Consider the following 19,888-nt stretch of genomic DNA (forward strand, 5'->3'; position numbering starts at 1 on the left):
CGCTCGACTCATTGATCAACAGTTCCAACGCACCACAGCGAAAAACCGCACCGACCTCCTCAGAAGACAAACACGGGACACAGTGGACAGAGTACCCTTCGTTGTCCAGTACTTCCCCGGAGCGGAGAAACTACGGCATCTCCTCCGGAGCCTTCAACGTGTCATTGATGAAGACGAACATCCCGCCAAGGCCATCCCCACACCCCCACTTCTTGCCTTCAAACAACCGCACAACCTCAAACAGACCATTGTCCGCAGCAAACTACCCAGCCTTCAGGAGAACAGTGACCATGACACCACACAACCCTGCCACAGCAACCTCTGCAAGACGTGCCGGATCATCGACACAGATGCCATCATCTCACGTGAGAACACCATCCACCAGGTACATGGTACATACTCTTGCAACTCGGCCAATGTTGTCTACCTGATACGCTGCAAGAAAGGATGTCCCGAGGCATGGTACATTGGGGAAACTATGCAGACGCTGCGACAACGGATGAATGAACACCGCTCGACAATCACCAGGCAAGACTGTTCTCTTCCTGTTGGGGAGCACTTCAGCGGTCACGGGCATTCGGCCTCTGATATTCGGGTAAGCGTTCTCCAAGGCGGCCTTCGCGACACACAATGGCGCAGAGTCGCTGAGCAGAAACTGATAGCCAAGTTCCACACACACGAGGACAGCCTCAACTGGGATATTGGGTTCATGTCCCACTATTTGTAACCCCCACAGAGTTTCACTGGCTGTCTTGTCTGGAGACAATACACATCTTTTTAGCCTGTCTTGATGCTCTCTCCACTCATGCTGTTTTGTTTCTTAAAGACTTGATTAGTTGTAAGTATTCGCATTCCAACCATTATTCATGTAAATTGAGTTTGTGTCTTTATATGCTCTGTTTGTGAACAGAATTCCCACTCACCTGAAGAAGGGGCTTGCAGCTCCGAAAGCTTGTGTGGCTTTTGCTACCAAATAAACCTGTTGGACTTTAACCTGGTGTTGTTAAACTTCTTACTGTGTTCAAATCCTACTTCAGGGCTTGATGGCCAAGGAAGATGCATTCATAACGTGATTAAACAGGCTGATTATCAGCCTGTAAATCATTCCAATATGCCTGATTGCTGGCATAGAGTGGGAGAATTTCCTGGTCAGCCAGGCTGCAGAAGGCAATGGCAAATCTGATAGTACTTTGCCAAGCATAATCATGGACGTTCCAATGAAAGTTCGTGGTCACCGATGCCCTCTCAGATCATCATTCTTGAAATAGGATGAGGTGTGGTCACCATCATTTCTACTAGCCAGAATTCTCTAGCCTTTTTCATGGCTGGGATTCTCCAGTCCTGCTGCAGTGAGTGAAAAACTGGTTAAGTGCCAAATTCTCCACTCACTGGCAGCGGGATGTGTGGGACTGGAGAATTACGGCCATAGAATACCTACTGCGCAGAAGGAGGCCATTCGGCCCATCAAGCCTGCACGGACTCTCTAAAAGAGCCTCTACCCAGGCTCCCCACCCCTTTCCTATCCCCGTAACCCCATGCGTTTACCATGGCCAAACCACCTACCCTACACCTCTTTGGACTGTGGGAGGAAACTGGACCATCTGGAGGAAACTCACGCACGCAGACACAGGGAGAGCGTGTAAACTCCACGCAGACAGTCACCCAAGTCCGGAATCGAACCCGGATCCCAGGCCACCAGCTTTTAATTCCAGATTTATTTAATTAATTGTCTTTCCGGTATTTGAACTCATTTCTCCAGGTATTTAGTCCAGGTTTCTGTATTAATAGTAAACAGTAATTGAATGACTAATTATTGTGTTGTGACCATTTTTCATGAAAACAACGAATATAGGAAGAGTTTGTGTGTCACGCGATTGCTATTTTGAACATAATATAGAGTAAAGATTGGATTAATGGGTGTTCCCAGTGCTGACATGTTGTACAGATATCTTTTAAAAAGTCATTTTATGAGGAGAACATAAATTGACAAGCAACTTGTCAGACGTGTTTAAAAATACCAGCAATTCTTGTATGGCTGAACTGGATCGTTACCTGAAGTATTAAAACATTGGTTAATGGTCCTCGTTGGTAAATATTTATAATAAATTATGAAAGGTTGCAACCTGAAACGCTCGCGCTGTTTCTCTCCACAGATGCTGCCTGACCAGTTGAGTACTTTGTGTTGATTTCAGATTTCCAGCACCTGCAGTATTTTAGTTTTTGTTGTAAGAGTAAATATTTATGTTTGATTAATCCCTGTTCTTAAAAAATTACTTTTCCACTACAGCAAAGAAATAACCGCTGGTGCGAGTACTGGCTCAACGTGTCCGGAAGGAGTCTGCAACTTGTGAAGAAGCTCTCGGTGTGGACGTCATGAGTGACCACAATCTTGAAGATGCAAGCTCAGCTGTGAACGGATTGTGCTGGGAGTGTGGCCAGACACACATGGTGCTGGAGAACCACTTATATGATTATCAGGACGAAGTGGACGATGAGCTAGTTTGTCACATTTGCCTCCAGCCCTTGCTGCAGCCTCTGGATACCCCATGCGGCCATACGTTTTGTTTCAAGTGCCTGGAGAATTTCCTACAAGAGCAAGATTTTTGCCCCATGGATCGGAAGAGACTTCACTTCCAGTACTGTCGGAAATCCAGCCTCCTGGTGCGGAATCTCCTTGATAAGCTGATAGTTTTTTGCCCTTTCCGACTGGACTGTGGGAAGGTGATGCAGCGCTGTGAGCTGGACCCTCATCTCCAGAATAGGTAAGTGTGCGTGTCGTCCAGTTTCAACGGGGAGAAGCATTGTTTAAGTTTATTTATTAGTGTCACAAATAGGTTTATATAACACTGCAATGAAGTTGCTGTGAAAATCCCCTAGTTGCCACACTCCGGCACCTGTTCAGGTACACCTGAGGGAGAATTTAGCATGGCCAAGGCACCTAACCAACATGTCTTTGGACCGTGGGAGGAAACCGGAACACCCGGAGGAAACCCACACAGACATAGGGAGAACATGCAGACTCCGCACAGACAGTGACCCAAGCCAGCAATCGAACCCGGGTCCCTAGCTGTGAGGCAGCAGTGCTAACCGTTGTGCCACCCTGTTACCTTTGTAGGTACTTTGTCATTCCCTAGCTTACTAAAGCAAGAATTAGCACTGAAATTCAGAATTTTCTATGTCCCCGAAAAATATATGAAATCTAATTGAGAAATGGCAAGCTAGTATTTCTAGAGCACCATTTAATATCCTTGGAATATCCCAAAGTATTTAGCTGTTACTCATTCAGTAAGGATTCTAGGAGACTGTCCTGTGAAGTGGTTCCAAGCATTTATATTCCTCACTCTGGCTACATTGTCTCACTGATAGTCTGCGATATGCTTTCCATATTCTGCTAGTTAAACTAGATTTAGTTATGCAAACATCAGAAACAGGCTCATGAATATTGGTTTTCCAAACTTCAACTCCTGATGGTTTAGCTATAGAAATACAGCTCTGCAACTGGATTCAAATGTCTTACAAAGTAGAAACCAGGACCAGCAGTCGGTGTTTAAACTTGAGCTTAGAACACAAGAACAGGCCCATATTCTGCCTTTCCATTATGATAGCTAATCTGTACATTAACTCCATTTATCTAGCTTTTCTCCAAAGCCCTTGCTGCCTTACCTAACAATTATCAATTTTAGTCTGAATTTACAGCCTTTTGGGGGAAAGAGTTCCAGATTTCTACTACAGTTGACTGAAAAAGAACCTCCTGATTTCACTGAGTTAGCCTAGCTTCAATTTTAAGGTTTAGCCCATTTATTCTGGATTCTCTCAGCTGTGGAAATAGTTCCTCTGCATCTACCCTATTGAATCCTTTTAATCATTTTAAATTCCTCCATTAGATCATGCCTCAAACTTCTAAACTCAAGGAACTACAAACCTTGTTTCTGTTTTCAACTTGATCCATACGCACTTCTAATCTGCACTCTATCCCTACAAGGTCAACATTTCTGAGGTCTGGCCAATGCTTTGAACAGCTGAAGCTTCTATTCCTCTTCATTCAATTTTATTTGGATAAAGGCTAACATTTCACTAGTTGTTTTGGTTGCAATTTTTTGTTCAATTCAATCCAGTTGCAGATTCACAGAGCCATGCTTTCTGTCGTCCCAATAAGGCAATAATTTTTCTCAATACAGATGCAGAGAAGTGTTCAAACCTCACTTTCTCTAGCTGGAACTACAGAAACTGATATGAATGTCTGCCATTTGTAATCAGGACTGTAGCTGGTGGCAGGTCTGTGCGCCTGTAGTTGGTTTATTGTAAAAGTTGTTTGAGTGGTTCATTCACAGAGCAGCATGCAAGCTTTCTGCAAACGCACTAAACCCCATGGACAAACCAGGACATATTTGCTGTCTTAATTCTAGTGCTTTGGTCTTCCAATTCCAATTGCATTTCAAAGAAAGTACAAGTCAACTTAGCAAAGCTTTGTATTTTAAAACTTCTCAAACTCCAGCTGAAGTGAATCTCGCTCAGCATAAAGGGAACTAAGAAAGAGTTTCATAACATATTGACTAGTTAATATTGTAATACCCTACAATAGAATCTTGTATTTCATTCACTGGAAGAATTTTGGCAGTGAAAATATTACTTTCCTTTGGCTAATCTCAATACAGTCGAACTATGGTTTCTATTTTTGGTAGCTGTTGTCCAATAGCAAACCTACTCGTATTTCCCATACGGAAGGAGACCATTTAAATGTTGCTGAAAAAGGATATTACTTTGAAGCTTTTGTCTTTCACTAATAGTATAATTTGCAACGTCAGGGGAAACAACTTTATATTTTATGAAAAAAGAGTACTGATTGGTTGGCAAGTGGACCCTGGTAGAGGCATTGCCATGGAGAATGCACCAGTCGCTGGTGACTAATTTTTGTCCACCTGCCAAACAACCAATTAGCCCACACTTCTTGTACAGTATAAACCTGTTTCTTTCCCTGGACATTTATCTGGTGAATTGTCCTGATGAGTGCAAGACAAAAAACTTCGACAAAAGCATTTCTTTTTTTTTTCAGCAACATTCAAATTATGTACCATTAAACAACAACTGCTAAAAATCTACTTTACCGACTAGCTTTACTCCCTTCAAGTACAACATGACCCATCCCAAGACCAAATTTTGTGGTTCAAAATCAGACAGATGATTATATGACTGAATTTATGGCATGAAACCACCAATAATTTTGTATTATAGCGCCTGACTCGCATTGGGCATCAGAAGAGCTTGTGTGGAAAATCTAAATGTTACATCAAGCTTTGAGAGTGTTGGAGGGTCAGAGGCATTTCTGGGGCAGACCAAAAAAGAACTTTTAAGGGGACATAATTTAAAAATAAGGAGTCTCCCATTTACGGCAGAGATGAGAAGAATTTTTCTCTCGGGGGATGGTGAATCCTTGGAACTCTCTTTTACAGTGATTGTTTGAGGCAGGATCAATGAACAGAAAAGTAGTGCAAGTTTTCAATTGTGAGCACTAATTGCCCTTGTGCAAGCACATAGTTCATCATCTTAAGTTGTATTATCCAAAGAATAAATTAATAACCTCAGTTTGTGAGTTGCAACACTTTGTGATGCTCGTGCAATAAGATACTCTGAAATAGCAAAAGTAACAGTTGGACACGGGGATAGTTAATAATGCATGATCCCGTGTTCCCGTGTTTGATTTCTTTTCTAAGCCATGTAAAACATGTGGTGCATGTATAATGTGATTTTGTAAATTATATACAGGAAAGTGGGGATTTTCAGGCCTCACCGAGGTGTGTTTCATGCAGCGGGATCTTCTGGTCCTGCCACAGTCAATAGCGCACCATTGTTGGGACCAGAAGCTCCCGCCGGTGTGAACAGCCAAAAAATTCCGGCCAGTGATTTCCTCCCCTTCCTGTTTCTCTGTCCTTTTGACAAAGTATTAAATCCCTACAGGGTGAGAATGTTATGCTTCAGTTGTACAGGACCTTGAATGCTGTGTGCAGTTTTGTCTCCTTACTTCAGGAAGGATGTAAATGCATTGGAGGCAGTTCAGAGGATGTTTACTAGATTGATACCTGGAATGAGTGGGTTGTCTTCTGAGGATGGGTTGGACAAGCTGAACGTGTTTCAACTAGAGTTTAGAAGAGTGAGGGGTGACTTAATTGAAGTACGTAAGATCCTGAATGGTCTTGACAAGGTGGATGTGGAAAGGATGTTTCCACTAATGGGGTGAGACCAGAACTAGGCTGCATTGTTAGGATAAAGATGAGGAGAACTTTTTTCTCTGAGGGAACTCAGATGGTGCTGGAGGCGGGGTCATTGAATATTTTAAAAATAGATTCTTTTAGAAGGGAATCTAAGTTATTGGGGGGGTTAGATGAGAATGTGAAATTTGAAATGCATCAGATCAACCATGATCCTAATGAATGGCGGAGCAGGCTCGAGGGGCCGAGTGGCCTACTTCTATTCCCGCAGGTGCCAGGCATCATCTTAAAGGACTACCCATCACATAAAACCCTCGACTGTAAGTATTGCCATCGATTGACAGATGAAGAACGTTAGCCATTTGAATTTGCTTAATGCTCACTTCCAGCAGAATGGGAACAAACTCTCCCCAACTTATGGCCCTGAATCCTGCCTGAGGTTGACAAATTTAGCACAAACTTCAAAAGAAACCTCGGCTTCCTGGTCTGCATGGTACATATTCAATAAATTAATTACACTATTGAAGGATAACTTATTTGCTATATCATGTGAGCAAGTGGAGAATTTTGGATTGGTGTCTTTGTGAACATTATTCTCATATATTTTAAATATCCATGTCTACCACCCCTTGGGCTGTGTTAATTGCCATTGTGTTATGTTTGGGCATCACTGGCAATATCAGCCTTAATGGCCCGCCCCTAATTGTCCTTGATAAAGTAGTGGTGAGACACTTTCTAGACTGGCTGCAGTCTGTGTAGTGTATGTACATAGGGGGTTTCAAGATTCTGGCCCAGCAACGATGAAGGAACAGTGATATAGTCCCAAGTCAAGATAGGTGTGTGCTGCAGAGGGGAACATGCAGGTGGTGGTGTTCCCATACATCTGCCAGTCTTGTCCTTCTAGGGGGAAGAGGTCCTGCAATTGGGAGCCATTGACGCACACTTGGCAAATTGCTGCAATAATTGTAGATGGTACAAACTGCAGGCATGGTGCCCTGACGGTGGAGGGAGTGAATGCTTAAGGAGATGGATGAGGTGCCAATCAAGCAGATTTGTCTTGAATGATATTGGGTTTCTCGAATGTTGTTGGGAAGCTACACTCATCCAATCCAGTAGTGTGCATTCCATCATATTCCTGACCCGTGGTTTGAAGATGACGGAAAGGCTTTGGGAAGACATGGTGAGTCAGTCAATGCAGAGCATTCAGCCTTTTCCTTGTTCTGATAGCTTCAGTACTTCTGTGACTGGTCTAGTTAAATTTCATGTCAATGGTGACCCTCAGGATGTTGATGCTGGGGAATTCAGCGCTGTTGTATGTCAAAGGGATCTTGTTAGATTCTACTCCTACAAGGATGTCTGGGTTATGAAGATTGGCTTCCAACAACCACAACTATCTTTTTGTGCTGGAGATGACTCCAGCCATTGGAGAGTTTTTCCTCTGAACCCCATTGACTTTAATTTTATTAAATATCCTTGAAGCCACATTCTGTCAAATGCTGACTTGAGATCAAGAGCAGACATTCTTACCCTGCCTTTGAATTTTGTCAGTATTTGGACCACGGCTGTAATGAAGTCTGGAGCGAGTGGCCATGGCCGAACCTAAACTCAGCATCAGGAAACAAGTTGCTGATAAGTGCCACTTGATAATACTGTCGAAGACACCTTCAATTACTTTGCTGACGGGTAGTCATTGGTCAGATTGGATTTGTTTGCTTTCTTGCAGACATGACACACCTGGACAATTTTTCATTTTTGCCAGTATTATAGTTGTATTGAAACATCTTGGCTAGATGGACGGCTAGTTCTGGAGCATTAGTCTTCAGCATTGAAGCCAGAATGTTGTCAGGTCCTTTGGTCTTTCCTGTACCCCGTATTCTTGATCTCTCATGTGGTCAATTGTATTGTTATCATGATGGAGATCTCAGAATGAAGCTGAAATAGACTATCGGCTTTGCATTTCTGGTTGGAGATGGTTATGAATACTTCAGCCTTTTGTGGAAAAGTTGCTCCTTCATCAGTGAGGATGGGGATACTTGTGGAGCCTCCTTCTGATTAGTTGTTTAAATGTCTGTTACCATTCACAACTGGATGTGGCAGTATTGCAGAGCTTTGATCTGATCTGTTGGTTGTGGAATTGCTTAGCTCGGTATGGCATGTTGCTTCTGCTGTTTAGCATGCATGTTCTGTGCTTTTACCCAGGTGGGAATCTTTTTTTTTGGCACATTGGGTGCTGCTTCTGGCAGTCTCTCCAGCAGTCTTCATTACATCGGATTGATCTGCTGATTTGGTGGTCATGGTGGAGTGAGGGATCTGCTGGGCTATGAAGTTACAAATTGTGGTCAAGTGCAATTCTGCTGCTGCTGATGACTCGTGTGGCTGCCCTGCTTTGAGTGGCGAAATCTGTTCCCAATCTATCTAGTTTTGCATGTTGTACTGCCACATAACATCATGGAGGGGATCTTCAGTGGAAAGACAGGACTTCATTACCACGAGGACTGTGTGGTGGTTGTTCTGACTAATACTGGCAGATTGTCCTTTAGGATGTTTCCATGCCCATGTTTGGCCTGATGCCATGAGACTTCATTGGGATTGGCATCAAGGTTGGGCACTCTCAGGGCTGACGCTTCTTGATTGTACCAATGATGAATTCTGGTTTGATGATAGAGAAGTCTGGTACATTGGGTAATGGTATGATTCAGTGAGTATGACTTTTCTGTGGGGAAGCTTCTGCAATTTTGATGCAAGTAACAGACAGAATCCCTAGAGTGCAGGTCCAATGAGTTTGCACCAACTCTCCAACAGAGCTTCCGACCCAGGCCCACCCACCTGCCCTATCTCCATAACCCCACATACCCTAATCTTAGGACACTAAGGGGCAATTTAGCATGGCCAATCCACCTAACCTGCACATGTTTGGACTGTGGTAGGAAACCTGAACACCTGGAGGAAATCCACGGGGAGGATGTACAAACTCCACACAGACAGTCACCCAAGGCTGAAATCGAACCCAGAAACCTGATGCTGTATGGCAGTACTGATGTTAGTGAGGAGGGGTTTTCGGGGTCAGCTGGGCTGGGTGTGCCTTTGCCATATCCCAAATTGATGCCTAACTTGATGGTGGGTATTTTGCATTTTAAAAATGTTCTTGTACTTTGCCATTGGTTCGACAGAGTGACTTCTTTAACTGCTTCAAATGGTACGTGGGAATAAGCCATGTTGTTGTGGTCTGGAGTCACATTTAGACAGGTTTTTGGGTTCCCTTCTCTAAAAGACATTTGTAAACCAGATAGTTTTTCACTTTAATCGATTAGTTGTGTGGTCACCATTATTGATACTAGCATTACTAGCCAGATTTAATTTGAACTCCTGCCATGTACCATTGGTCCAGTCCTCTGGAATACTAGGTCAGTAACGTAACTGCTATGCTGCTGTACCTGTGTGGTCAGCCAAGTCGACGCCGTCAAGGTTTTTGATGAACTGGGTGCTAACATTTCTGGCTGCAACTCTCGTTCCAATGACCTGACCTCCTTTAGACTGGTGTATTTACGAGGCAGTAATGGGAGTGTTTGGACAATAGAATTTGCAGTGGAAAGATCTGCTGGTAAATAAGATGCTACCACAGCAGCTCTAGTTTCTGAAGCAGCGTGGAGTTTAACCACGGGTTTAAGTTCAGTAAGTTAATAATTGATGAGGTAGTCAAATAGGTGGAGTTAAACTGCTCAGCTGAAACATAAATATATTTCAACATCACTGGGTTTTCAATCTGGCATTGCAACTGCGTGCCTTTCGGGGGGTGGGGGGGGTGCGGAGGGAGGGAAGGTGTGGTTGGGGGAGAGGGGGGATGTCAGAAGATGCCACTGGGTAATTTTGCTTAAGAAAAGACAAGTTATAACTTCCTGTTGTGCTATAACTCCCTCCCCCTCCCCTCACAGGACTGCCGCCACCTTCCTGTCACTTGGGGAAGGGGGGGGTCAGGTTTAAAGCCTGTCTCAGAAATGCTTTTCCACTGCAGCTGGGGAGTGGAGTGCTGTACTCCTGCCTGGTGCGTATCTTCTGACATGCGGAGACCTGCTTTCCCACATAACACAATGAGGTCGCTGCAGTCTCTCCACTTTGGTTTGGCATTGTAATAGTTTTGAAGATATTTGTGACACCACAGAAACTGGACAGCTTTAATTAAAACTTGCAAGAACTGCGACCAGGGAAGGCTTTGTTTCCATTGAGGTGGGAAGCTTTTTCCCAGGGCAGAAATGACAAGTTCAAGATAAGGGGGGGGAAAGGTTCAGTAGAATGTACACGGGAAGTTTTTTTACACACAGGATGGCGGGGGCCTGGAATGTACTGCCAAGTGAGGTGCTTGAGGCAGACACATTAGCGACATTTAAGACTTACCTGGATGGACATGTGAACAGACTGGGAATAGAGGGATAAAGGCGCTTGGTCTAGATAGGACAATGTGATTGGTGCAGGCTTGGCAGGCCGAAGGGCCTGTTCCTGTGCTGTACTGTTCTTTATTCTTTGAGGTCAGGTGGTTTTATATTCAGGAATTGCGGACAAAAGAAAATCCAGATTCAACTTTGCTTCTTCATTGGCCACTGAGATTTAACATTAATTCTTAGTTGCTACTCTTTATTTATTCTGACACTTATTTCTAAATATCCCCTCTTTATCTTGGCAAAGTCTCTTAATTACGCATTAATCTACAAATCTGCCTCTCCATGGAACCTCTTCCCAGAGAATGTATTGAAGTATTTCCAAGTCTTACTGTTTTGATATACTACCTTTTCTTGCAATACACTCATAATCATGTGCACATTTACACTTTACTATTGTGTTTGTTGACATCCTAGCACTTCAGAGTCATTTAGCAGGATTAACAATAGGCCCTTTTGCTGGGGTTGCCATTTTGTGCCAACCCTAGATTTGGCACCTTTCCAAATCAACTAGCAATTAGAAGATTAGATACACAAAGAAACGAATTGGCTCATTTGGCTTGCTCCATACTTTCCAAGAATTACCCCCTAAGTTCAACTAAATTTACCCCTGCTATATCTGCCTGCTGTCAGCAATATGATTCTTTGCAAGATTATGGAAGCATTTGTTCTTTAAATGCAAAACAGACAAAATATATTTTTTCTTTGGAAAGCTATCCAAAATGTCTTCATAAATAATAGCAACAATGCTTCTTGTGAGGGAGGTTCAACAGACTTCTCTAAAGTGTCCTTCACAAACCCTTATTCTGGCTGCTTTGTACTAACAGTATGAGGATGTGCGCCACTAAGTCTATTTTCACATCCATAGAGGGATTCAGTAAGAGGAGCTCCATTGGAGCCTTAGATTGTGGAGCACACTAGGGATTATGGGTGAGAACAACATTGGCTGGGCAGTTCCAGATATTTTTTCTCCCAACACTTTTCTCTATATCCCCATCTAACGATCAGTTTATGTAAGCAGACAGAGTCTCCCATGAAGTAGTAGTTGTGCATTTATACTCTTCGGGCCCGATTTTACCATCGCAAACGGGCGCGAAAACTTGGTAAAGATGGGCGTGAGGTGGGTAGTGTGATCCGCACCAGCCCCGTGCCGATTCCCCCATTACCAAGGCCTGAAAATGGCCACAATTGGGACTGCGCCCGAAACTGGCACTACAGCCATTTAAATGTATTTGCATGCATTTAAATTGACTTCATGGGCTGCATGCCTAATTTTACCGGCTCCTTTACCACTGTGTTCGCCCATCCAGAATCAGCATGAAACAGACATGCTCCATATAAGTCCAATTCGGGCATTCCAGTTAATGAGGAGGTAAGTGCCAAGTGTCCAACAGCTCTCTGCTTGAGATTGGTGGGGGGGAAGGGGAAGGGTGGATCACTCTGCCTGAGATCGGGAGGGGGCGGGTGGGAGGGACCTGCGATCGACCTGGAGGGTGGGGGGATAAGGGGGTCAGTAATGTTGTGGGGGTGTGGCAATGTCTATGGGGGCCAGGGGGAGGCATTATCTGGCCTGGGAGGAATGTGGTAGGGGAGCAGCATTCTATCTTTTATTTCTGCGCATGCGCAGTTGGAGGCGCCAATCGGAGCTGCAGGGTTTCGGGTCCATTAAGCCCCACCCACAGGCTTGTGCAGCATGATTCGGATTCGCTGATATTTTTGCAGACAGAGTGTATATGGGGGCGCCTCAGAACGGGTCTAAAAGTCGGATCTGAAACATTCCCAGTTTCAAGTTCGCCCAGCACTTAGCATTAAAATGGTAAAATAGGGCCCTTAATGTGAGTACTACACAGGGTTTATAGTGAGTCATTATGTCCACTACATTCTCAATACTTATTTTTAATTCAGTGATTATCTGCTTTAACCATTAGCAATGGAGCAAAATGCATAAATACTGAAAGCACAATATTTTTTAAAATCAAGATTGGTTTGAGGGGATAAAATACCCTTTTCAGAATGCAAACCTTGCACAAATGTTTGGATGAAACCATTTTTCTTAAATTATGTAATGATGCAAATTTGTGTGTGGATAATATATACATTAACAATTGAATGAAATTCAGGCCTTGGGATGAAATGAAAATGATTATATTTACATAGCACCTTCGATCTGAGGACATGTAAAACCTCTTTACAGTCAATTAGGTCGCTGTTGGAATTGGGGAACAGAATAACACTGCAAGATTCTACCAGCAGCAATGAGATAAATTACCAGATAATGTTTGAGTGTTATTGCAGACATGTGTGTCCTGCTATGCCAACATCCTGTGTTTCTATCGTGTAACTATCAGCACTTTCCACTTAAAGACCACGCTATGCTTGTGACACAGCAGAGAAGTCAGCCCATGGTATTAGAAGATATATGTCCTTGATGAGTTCCAAACAGCATACCCACATATCTGTGAAGTTAACTTCAATCTTCCTGCAATAATTGTAAAATATTATTTTGTATATATCCCTCTCTAAATTCAAGTATCTGCTATTTCAATTAAGCATTTATCTCTTCTCAATATTGGTATTATGTTGTATTGTGGGTTCAGTTACACCCATCCAATGATAATGATGGGAAATTCAGCATGTGCTTATCTCTCTGTCATTACCTCCTATTTGATTATTGATTAGGTGTTTCTATAATCATTCGAAAGTGATGCCAATAATTTGAACAGCTCGAAAAAGTGGTTGAGAATCTAATGTATGTGCCCACTTTCTCACGGGCAAATAGGGATGGGCAGTAAATAGCCAGCGATGCCAACATCCCATGAACAAACGTTCTTTAAAAAGTGTATTCCACTCAAAAGGAAGTTATTAGCTGATGACTTAACAGGTCTTCACTAATGCAACGTAGTCACAAGGTAAATGGTGATGTTGAATCTTTTTTGTTATCCCAGTTGTACCATGAGAGACAGAGGAATAAAGTTATGGTTTTTGGTCTCCCAAATGTGACACTAAGCCCAGAGAAACCGTTTTATTGCAGCAGGGTGATCGTGGTACCATAAGGAACCACTTGAGGTAATGAATAGAAGGCACTTTTACACTGCTTACATCCTGTTATTCCAATTTGAGGACAGAAGCTACTTGGCTCTAATTCCTCCATATTTACCTCTGGGCTAGATGCTGGTCACACAAGGCTCCATAAGGCAATTGTTTAATGAATGTAAATAGAAAGAACATTTGTCCCTGTGTTCAGTGAATCCCACTCTTTTAACATAACAGCACATTGAGAAACCATGTTGTGTAAATCCATATTTCCCCAAACTGGCAACACAAACATTAAGCCCTTTATTCTGTCAAGTGCAGAGCACTGGCGGAGCACTATGTCACCAGTGACACTCCTTTTATACATAAAAAATGGCTTACGTGTGTAGTATTACGGCTGTAAACCTATTGATTTATTTGGTCTCTAGTGTATGGATACCAGTTAGTCCAGATAATCCTGGTGACAACGCAGCCATGTGTCTCTAATTGGTGCTGTTCAGGATTTTTTGCATGTGTGCAGCACAATAAAAGCTACCAGGAACTGGCTGTCCTTCAAATGAAATAAGATAAACAACTTGGATGATGTTGGGGCTGAGCTAGTCGTCAACCTCAGCACGTGACCTAGCCATTGGCAATTTCATGTTAGTTTCTGTTTGCCTGTTCTAGTGGTATATGCCCCCAGTGAAGGCACAATTAAAAGAAAATCTCCATAACTTTGAGGTCGGTTGAAAAGAGATTGCATTCAGCCCCACCCAGTGATATAAGTAGGGCTAATTCTTAACTCATTCAGCCTAAAGTTACACTGCTGCTCATGTTGAAATGTGAATTCCTTTTATGTTTGAAGACTAAAATATCATCTTACTGGAAAAAATAGAATCCACAGACAAATGAATACAAAATGGTGTATTTTAAAAGTAGCATGGAAATGGTAAGTATCTGGCTGGGTATTCACACTTGGTTATTATTGTGAACGTGTCAATAATCTGATGGGACAACAGTAACTTGCATTTATATAATGACACCAATGTGATAAAATATTGCTAGGTATGTTACAGGAACATTATAAAGTAAAGTTTGACACCAAGCCGCATAGGTAGTATAAGGGTAAATGGTCATACGCCCATATGAACATGTGAATTAGGAGTAGGTCACTCAGCCCCTCAAGCCTGTTCCACCATTTAATACGATCATGGCTGATCTGATTGGCACTTCAACTCCAAATTCCAATCTATCCCTGATAATCTTTCATCCCCTTGCTTATCAAGAATCTATCTATCTCTGCCTTAAAAATATCCAAAGACTCTGCTTCCACCGCCTTTTGAGGAAGTGAGTTCCAGAGACTCACTACCTTCAGAGAAAAAAATTCTCCCCTTCACCTTAAATGGGCAACCCCTTATTTTTAAACAGTGATTCCTAGTCTAAGTTCTCCCACAAGAAGAAACTTCTTTTCCATATCCGCCCTGTCGAGATCTCTCAGGATATTGCATGTTTCAATCAAGTCGCCTCTTGCTCTTTTAAACTCCAGTGGATACAGACCTAGTCTGTCCATCCTTCCCTCATAAGATAATCCTCCTATTCCAGGTATTAGTCTAGTAAACCATTCGGTGAACTGTTTTCAATGCATTTACACCCATCTTTAAATAAAGAGATCAATACTGTACACGTCACTCCAGATGTGGTTTCACCAATGCCCTTTATAACTGAAGCATAACTCTCTACTTTTGTATTCAATTACCCTCACAAATTATAACATTCTATTAGCTTTTTAAATAATTTTCCTTAACTGCATATTAATCTTTTGTGATCCATACACTAGGATATCCAGATCCCTCTGCATTTCAGAGCTCTGCATTCTTTCATCATTTAGATACTATGCTTCCTTTTCAATCTTCCTGCCAAAATGGACAGTTTCATATTTTCCCACATTATACTCTATTTAGCAGACCTTTACCCACTCACTTATCCTTTCTATATCCCTTTGTCACCTCCTTGCATCTTCACAACTTCATTGCCTACCTATCTTTGTATCATCAGCAAATTTTAGCAACTCTTCATCGGTCTTTTCATCCAGGTGATTTATATAAACTGATCCTTGTGGCACACCGCTTGTCATCTGTCAACCAGAAAATGACCCATTTATGTCTACTCTCTATTTCCTGTTAGCTAGCCAATCTCCTATCCATTTCAATATTTGCCCCCTACACAATGAGATTTTATTTTCTGTAATAATCTTTGATGTGGCACCTTATCAGCTGCCTTCTGGAAATCGGTAGAGTACATCCATCGTTTCCCCTTTTATCCACAGCAATTGTTACTTCAAAAAACTCCAGTACGTTGGTTGAATATTATTTCCCTTTCACAAAACCATGTTGATTCAAGTGCCCTGCTATAACATCTTTAACAATAGCTTCTAACGTTTTCCCTATGGCAGTTGTTAAGCTAACTGGCCTGTAGTTTTCTGCTTTCTATCTCCCTCCCTTTATTAAATAAAGGAATTACATTCTCTATTTTTCAATCTAATGGAACCTTCCTTAACCTAGGGAATTTTGGAAAATTAACATCAATGCAGGAACTATCTCACTCACCACTTCTTTTAAGACCCCAGGATGAAGTTCATCAGGGCCTGAGGCCTTGTCAGCCTGTAGCTCCAACAATTTGCTCAGCACCACTTTGAGTGATTGTAATTTTCTTGAATTCCTCCTTCCCTTCCATTTCCTGATTAACAGCTATTTCTGGAGTGTTACTTGTATCCTCGAAACTGAAGACTAATGCAAAATGTTCAGTTCATCTGCATTCTCCTTATTTACCATTATTAATTCCCCAGACTCACTTTCTGTAGGATCAAGGCTCACTTTGTTAACGCTTTTTTAAACTTTTTAAAATATCTCTTGCTATCTGCCTTTACGGCCAAAAGATTGATCAAAGGTAACTTTTAAGGAGTCTTAAAGGAAGAAAGAGTTGGAGATGTTTACGGAGATAGTTTCAGGCCCCACCAGTTGAAGGATGGCCACTGATATTAGAATGATTAAAATTAGGGATACTCAACACTCTAAATGAGTGCTAGAGGAGATAACGGGGACAGAGCAGGATGAGGGCTGATTTGTAAACGAGGAACAAATTTTAAAATCAAGGTATTGTTTGATCAGGTGCCAATGTGGATCAGACAATTACAATTGGGGGAGGGCTCAACTAATAGCAAAAGAGCCTTTTAAACTTCCTCAAACTTGGAAGAATCTACTAGAGTTGATCTGCTGTGTATTGTACAGCACAGATATTGATTCCCTAATTTTATTCGTGGGTAGATTAATGTTAACACCACTTTCCATTTTCAAAAGGCACGTATTGTTGCATATTGATTTGAACCTTGTGACTAACTGAGAAATTCACTGGAGAGAGTCTGCCAAATTATAAAGCAACTCTCGTTAATCCTTAATCAGCTTACCATCACTTTTTATTAATTCTCCAACTGATTTTGTTTTTATATTAGTGAATGCTATTTAGGGAAAATACCAATCCAATTTTGCGTTAAGGGAGGGAGGGTGTGGGCCTGTGTTTGTTATTTTTGAACAAATTTATCTGTGGTTAGCAGTTTACACCAGGATATCAAATGGAATTGGGCAGTGTCTCTAAGGACTGAGATTAATGGAGTCAATGAGTAATTTTACATTCAGCATTTTTCTGTCTTTCACCGTGTCACTTTGCTGTAAGTATTGGAAAGTGACGAGTTGGTTTAAAAGTCAGGAGGTGATGAGCTTGACTACATGATCAGTGGAGCACTGAGGGAGTGCTTCATTGTTGGATATGTGGGATCTTTTGGATGAAGTGTTGATTTGAGGCTTTGCCTGTTTATTTCCCATCAGTGTCTCCTTGGAAGCTGTGCAGATGTTAGCAGCAATCTGGAACATACCTTGCAGTGCAATAAACAGACCATGCACAACCAACCCTCCCTCCAAGATGCATGTGTATGTGGATGCACAGCAGCCTTGAATGTCCCTTCCTGTGTAATAAATGAGTTACACACAACAAAGAGTACAGGGAACATTAGATCCCATGGCACGAACCAAAGAGCATGGGAGTTTTCTTGATGTCTAATATTTAGCTTTCAACCAGTGTTAAAAGTCATTATCCCATTGATTTTTTTTGGACTTTGAGCATAAATTGGCAATGATGTTTGCCTGAAAAAAAAAGACATAATCCATTGACTGTGAACACTTTGACACCCTGAAGATATGAAGGAACCACATAAATGCAAAAGGTTTTGAAAATGGGATTTGAGAGATCATCTTACTTCTGTTTAACTGGTGCTGGGCATTCTGACAGCACAGTCTCCCAAACATTGTGCATAATGTATTTTGATCATATTTGATATTACTGCACATTTTTTAGCAATGAAAATGCTGCTGTTTTTTGGATTTCTGTGCAGATCTTTGGAAGTCAGCGGGGGTGAGCGAGGGGCGCCATGGGGAATGAGATTCAGTGGAGTGCCCTAAGTGTGTCAGTATTCACAAATCATCCCTGGAATGTGTTGGTTTTTTCCAAAAGTGGGTCCCTGGGTATGTGATGGAACTAGCAGGTGCTCCCACAGGGGGAAAAAAATCTTTTGAAAACTACAGTAGTGTTTCAAGAGCAGGCGAATTTGACTTTCAGGTCTTGCATGAGAAGAAAAGTTTGTTTTAATATATTCATTTGTGGGACATGGGCATCACTGGCTGGTCAGCATTTATTGCCCATCCCCAGTTACCAGGTGTAGTTGAGAGTCAATCATGTTGGTGTGGCTCTGGAGTCACATGTAAGCCAGACCAGATAAAGATGGCAGATTTCCTTCCCTAAAGGACATTAGTGAACCCAGATGGGTTTTTCCGACAATCGACAATGGTTTCACATTCATCCGTAGATTCTTAATTCCAGATTTTCTTTAATTGAATTCAAATTCCATCTGCTGTGGTGGGATTCGAACCCGGGTCCCCAGAACATTAGCTGAGATTAATAGTCTAGCAATAATACCACTGGGCCATCGCCTCTGCGGTTTATGTGGATTGTAGCAGTCTTGTGTCCTGATCACAAATTATTTTGTTTAACGCAGTGATGGTCTTTTGATTTTTCTTAGATGCCCTGGTCTGACAAAATGCCGAGTGAAAATTGAAAACCAGACACAGTCTAGTTTGAAGACAAACCAAGACAGTGCACCAAATGATGCAACAATAACTGCGGAAGGTTCGGCTGCAGCAGTCGTTTCACTTCGCACAGCTGAGCCTGGACTTGTTAACCCTGCCTTTGAAGAAGATCGTGAAGAAGATGGTAATAATCTGCCTGCTCTGCATAAAATTGGTAACAGCCGCCCTTGCAGAAAGCTATGTTCTAGTTTAAACAAAATTGTACCTCGCTGACTGACATGCAGTGGAGGCCCATTTCTCTTGGTGTTCAGCATTTTTTAAATCAATATTTAATTCCTGGGTTACACGCCTCTTGAGTTCAGTTTCTGCTTGTCATGTCCTGAGCTGCCAGATGGAAAGTTTATCAATTAAATTCAGTCCAAACTGGAAAACCACCCATCAAATCTAAAATAGCAGCTCATGATGTTAAATATGGCAAGGACTGTTTGAAATTGAACTAAAATTATTAAACAAAAATGTGACACATATGGAGCAATTTGAAAGGCCTAATCTGATCAATGCATTTTAATAATGTCTATGAATTTCACTGCTGTAATTAGTGACATCAATTGGATCATTGTCATATTAAAGTAAAGTTTATTTATTAGTCAAAAGTAAGACTTATATTAACACTGCAATGAAGTTACTGTGAAATTTCCCTAATTGCCACACTCGGGCGCTTGTTTGGGTCAATGCACCTGACCAGCAAGTCTTTCAGAATGTGGGTGGAAACCGGAGCACTCGAAGGAAACTCACGCAGACATGGGGAGAATGTGCAGACTCTGCACAGAATAATGCGAACCGGGAATTGAACACGGGTCCCTGGTGCCGTGAGGCAGCAGTGCTAACCCCTGTGCTACCGTGCCGCCCGTTATGCATCTAAATCATAGAATCCCTACATGCAGAAGGAGGCCATTCGGCCCATCGAGTCTGCACTGACCACAATCCCACCCCAGGCCCTTTCCCCACATCCCCACACATTTACTCCGCTAATTCCTCTAACCTACACATCCTGGGACACCATGGGCAATTTAGCATAGGCAATCAACCTAACCCACACATC

At 42.2% G+C, this 19,888-nt stretch overlaps 2 protein-coding genes across 2 annotated transcripts in view; one reads left to right on the forward strand and one right to left on the reverse strand.

Moving 5' to 3' along the window:
• The window catches only part of kdrl (kinase insert domain receptor like), a 509,442-nt gene that overhangs the window by 61,421 nt on the left and 428,133 nt on the right, over positions 1–19,888 (reverse strand). The gene's annotated exons all lie outside the window — the stretch shown is intronic.
• The window catches only part of lnx2b (ligand of numb-protein X 2b), a 71,021-nt gene that overhangs the window by 28,060 nt on the left and 23,073 nt on the right, over positions 1–19,888 (forward strand). The window contains exons 2-3 of the mRNA XM_078211339.1: positions 2,288–2,762; positions 18,780–18,970. Coding sequence (XP_078067465.1) covers positions 2,374–2,762; positions 18,780–18,970 — 580 coding nt within the window. The 5' untranslated portion in view covers positions 2,288–2,373. The remainder of the gene's footprint in view (positions 1–2,287; positions 2,763–18,779; positions 18,971–19,888) is intronic.

The sequence above is a fragment of the Mustelus asterias genome, chromosome 4, assembly GCF_964213995.1.
Source record: "Mustelus asterias chromosome 4, sMusAst1.hap1.1, whole genome shotgun sequence".
Classification (NCBI taxonomy): Eukaryota; Metazoa; Chordata; class Chondrichthyes; order Carcharhiniformes; family Triakidae; genus Mustelus; species Mustelus asterias.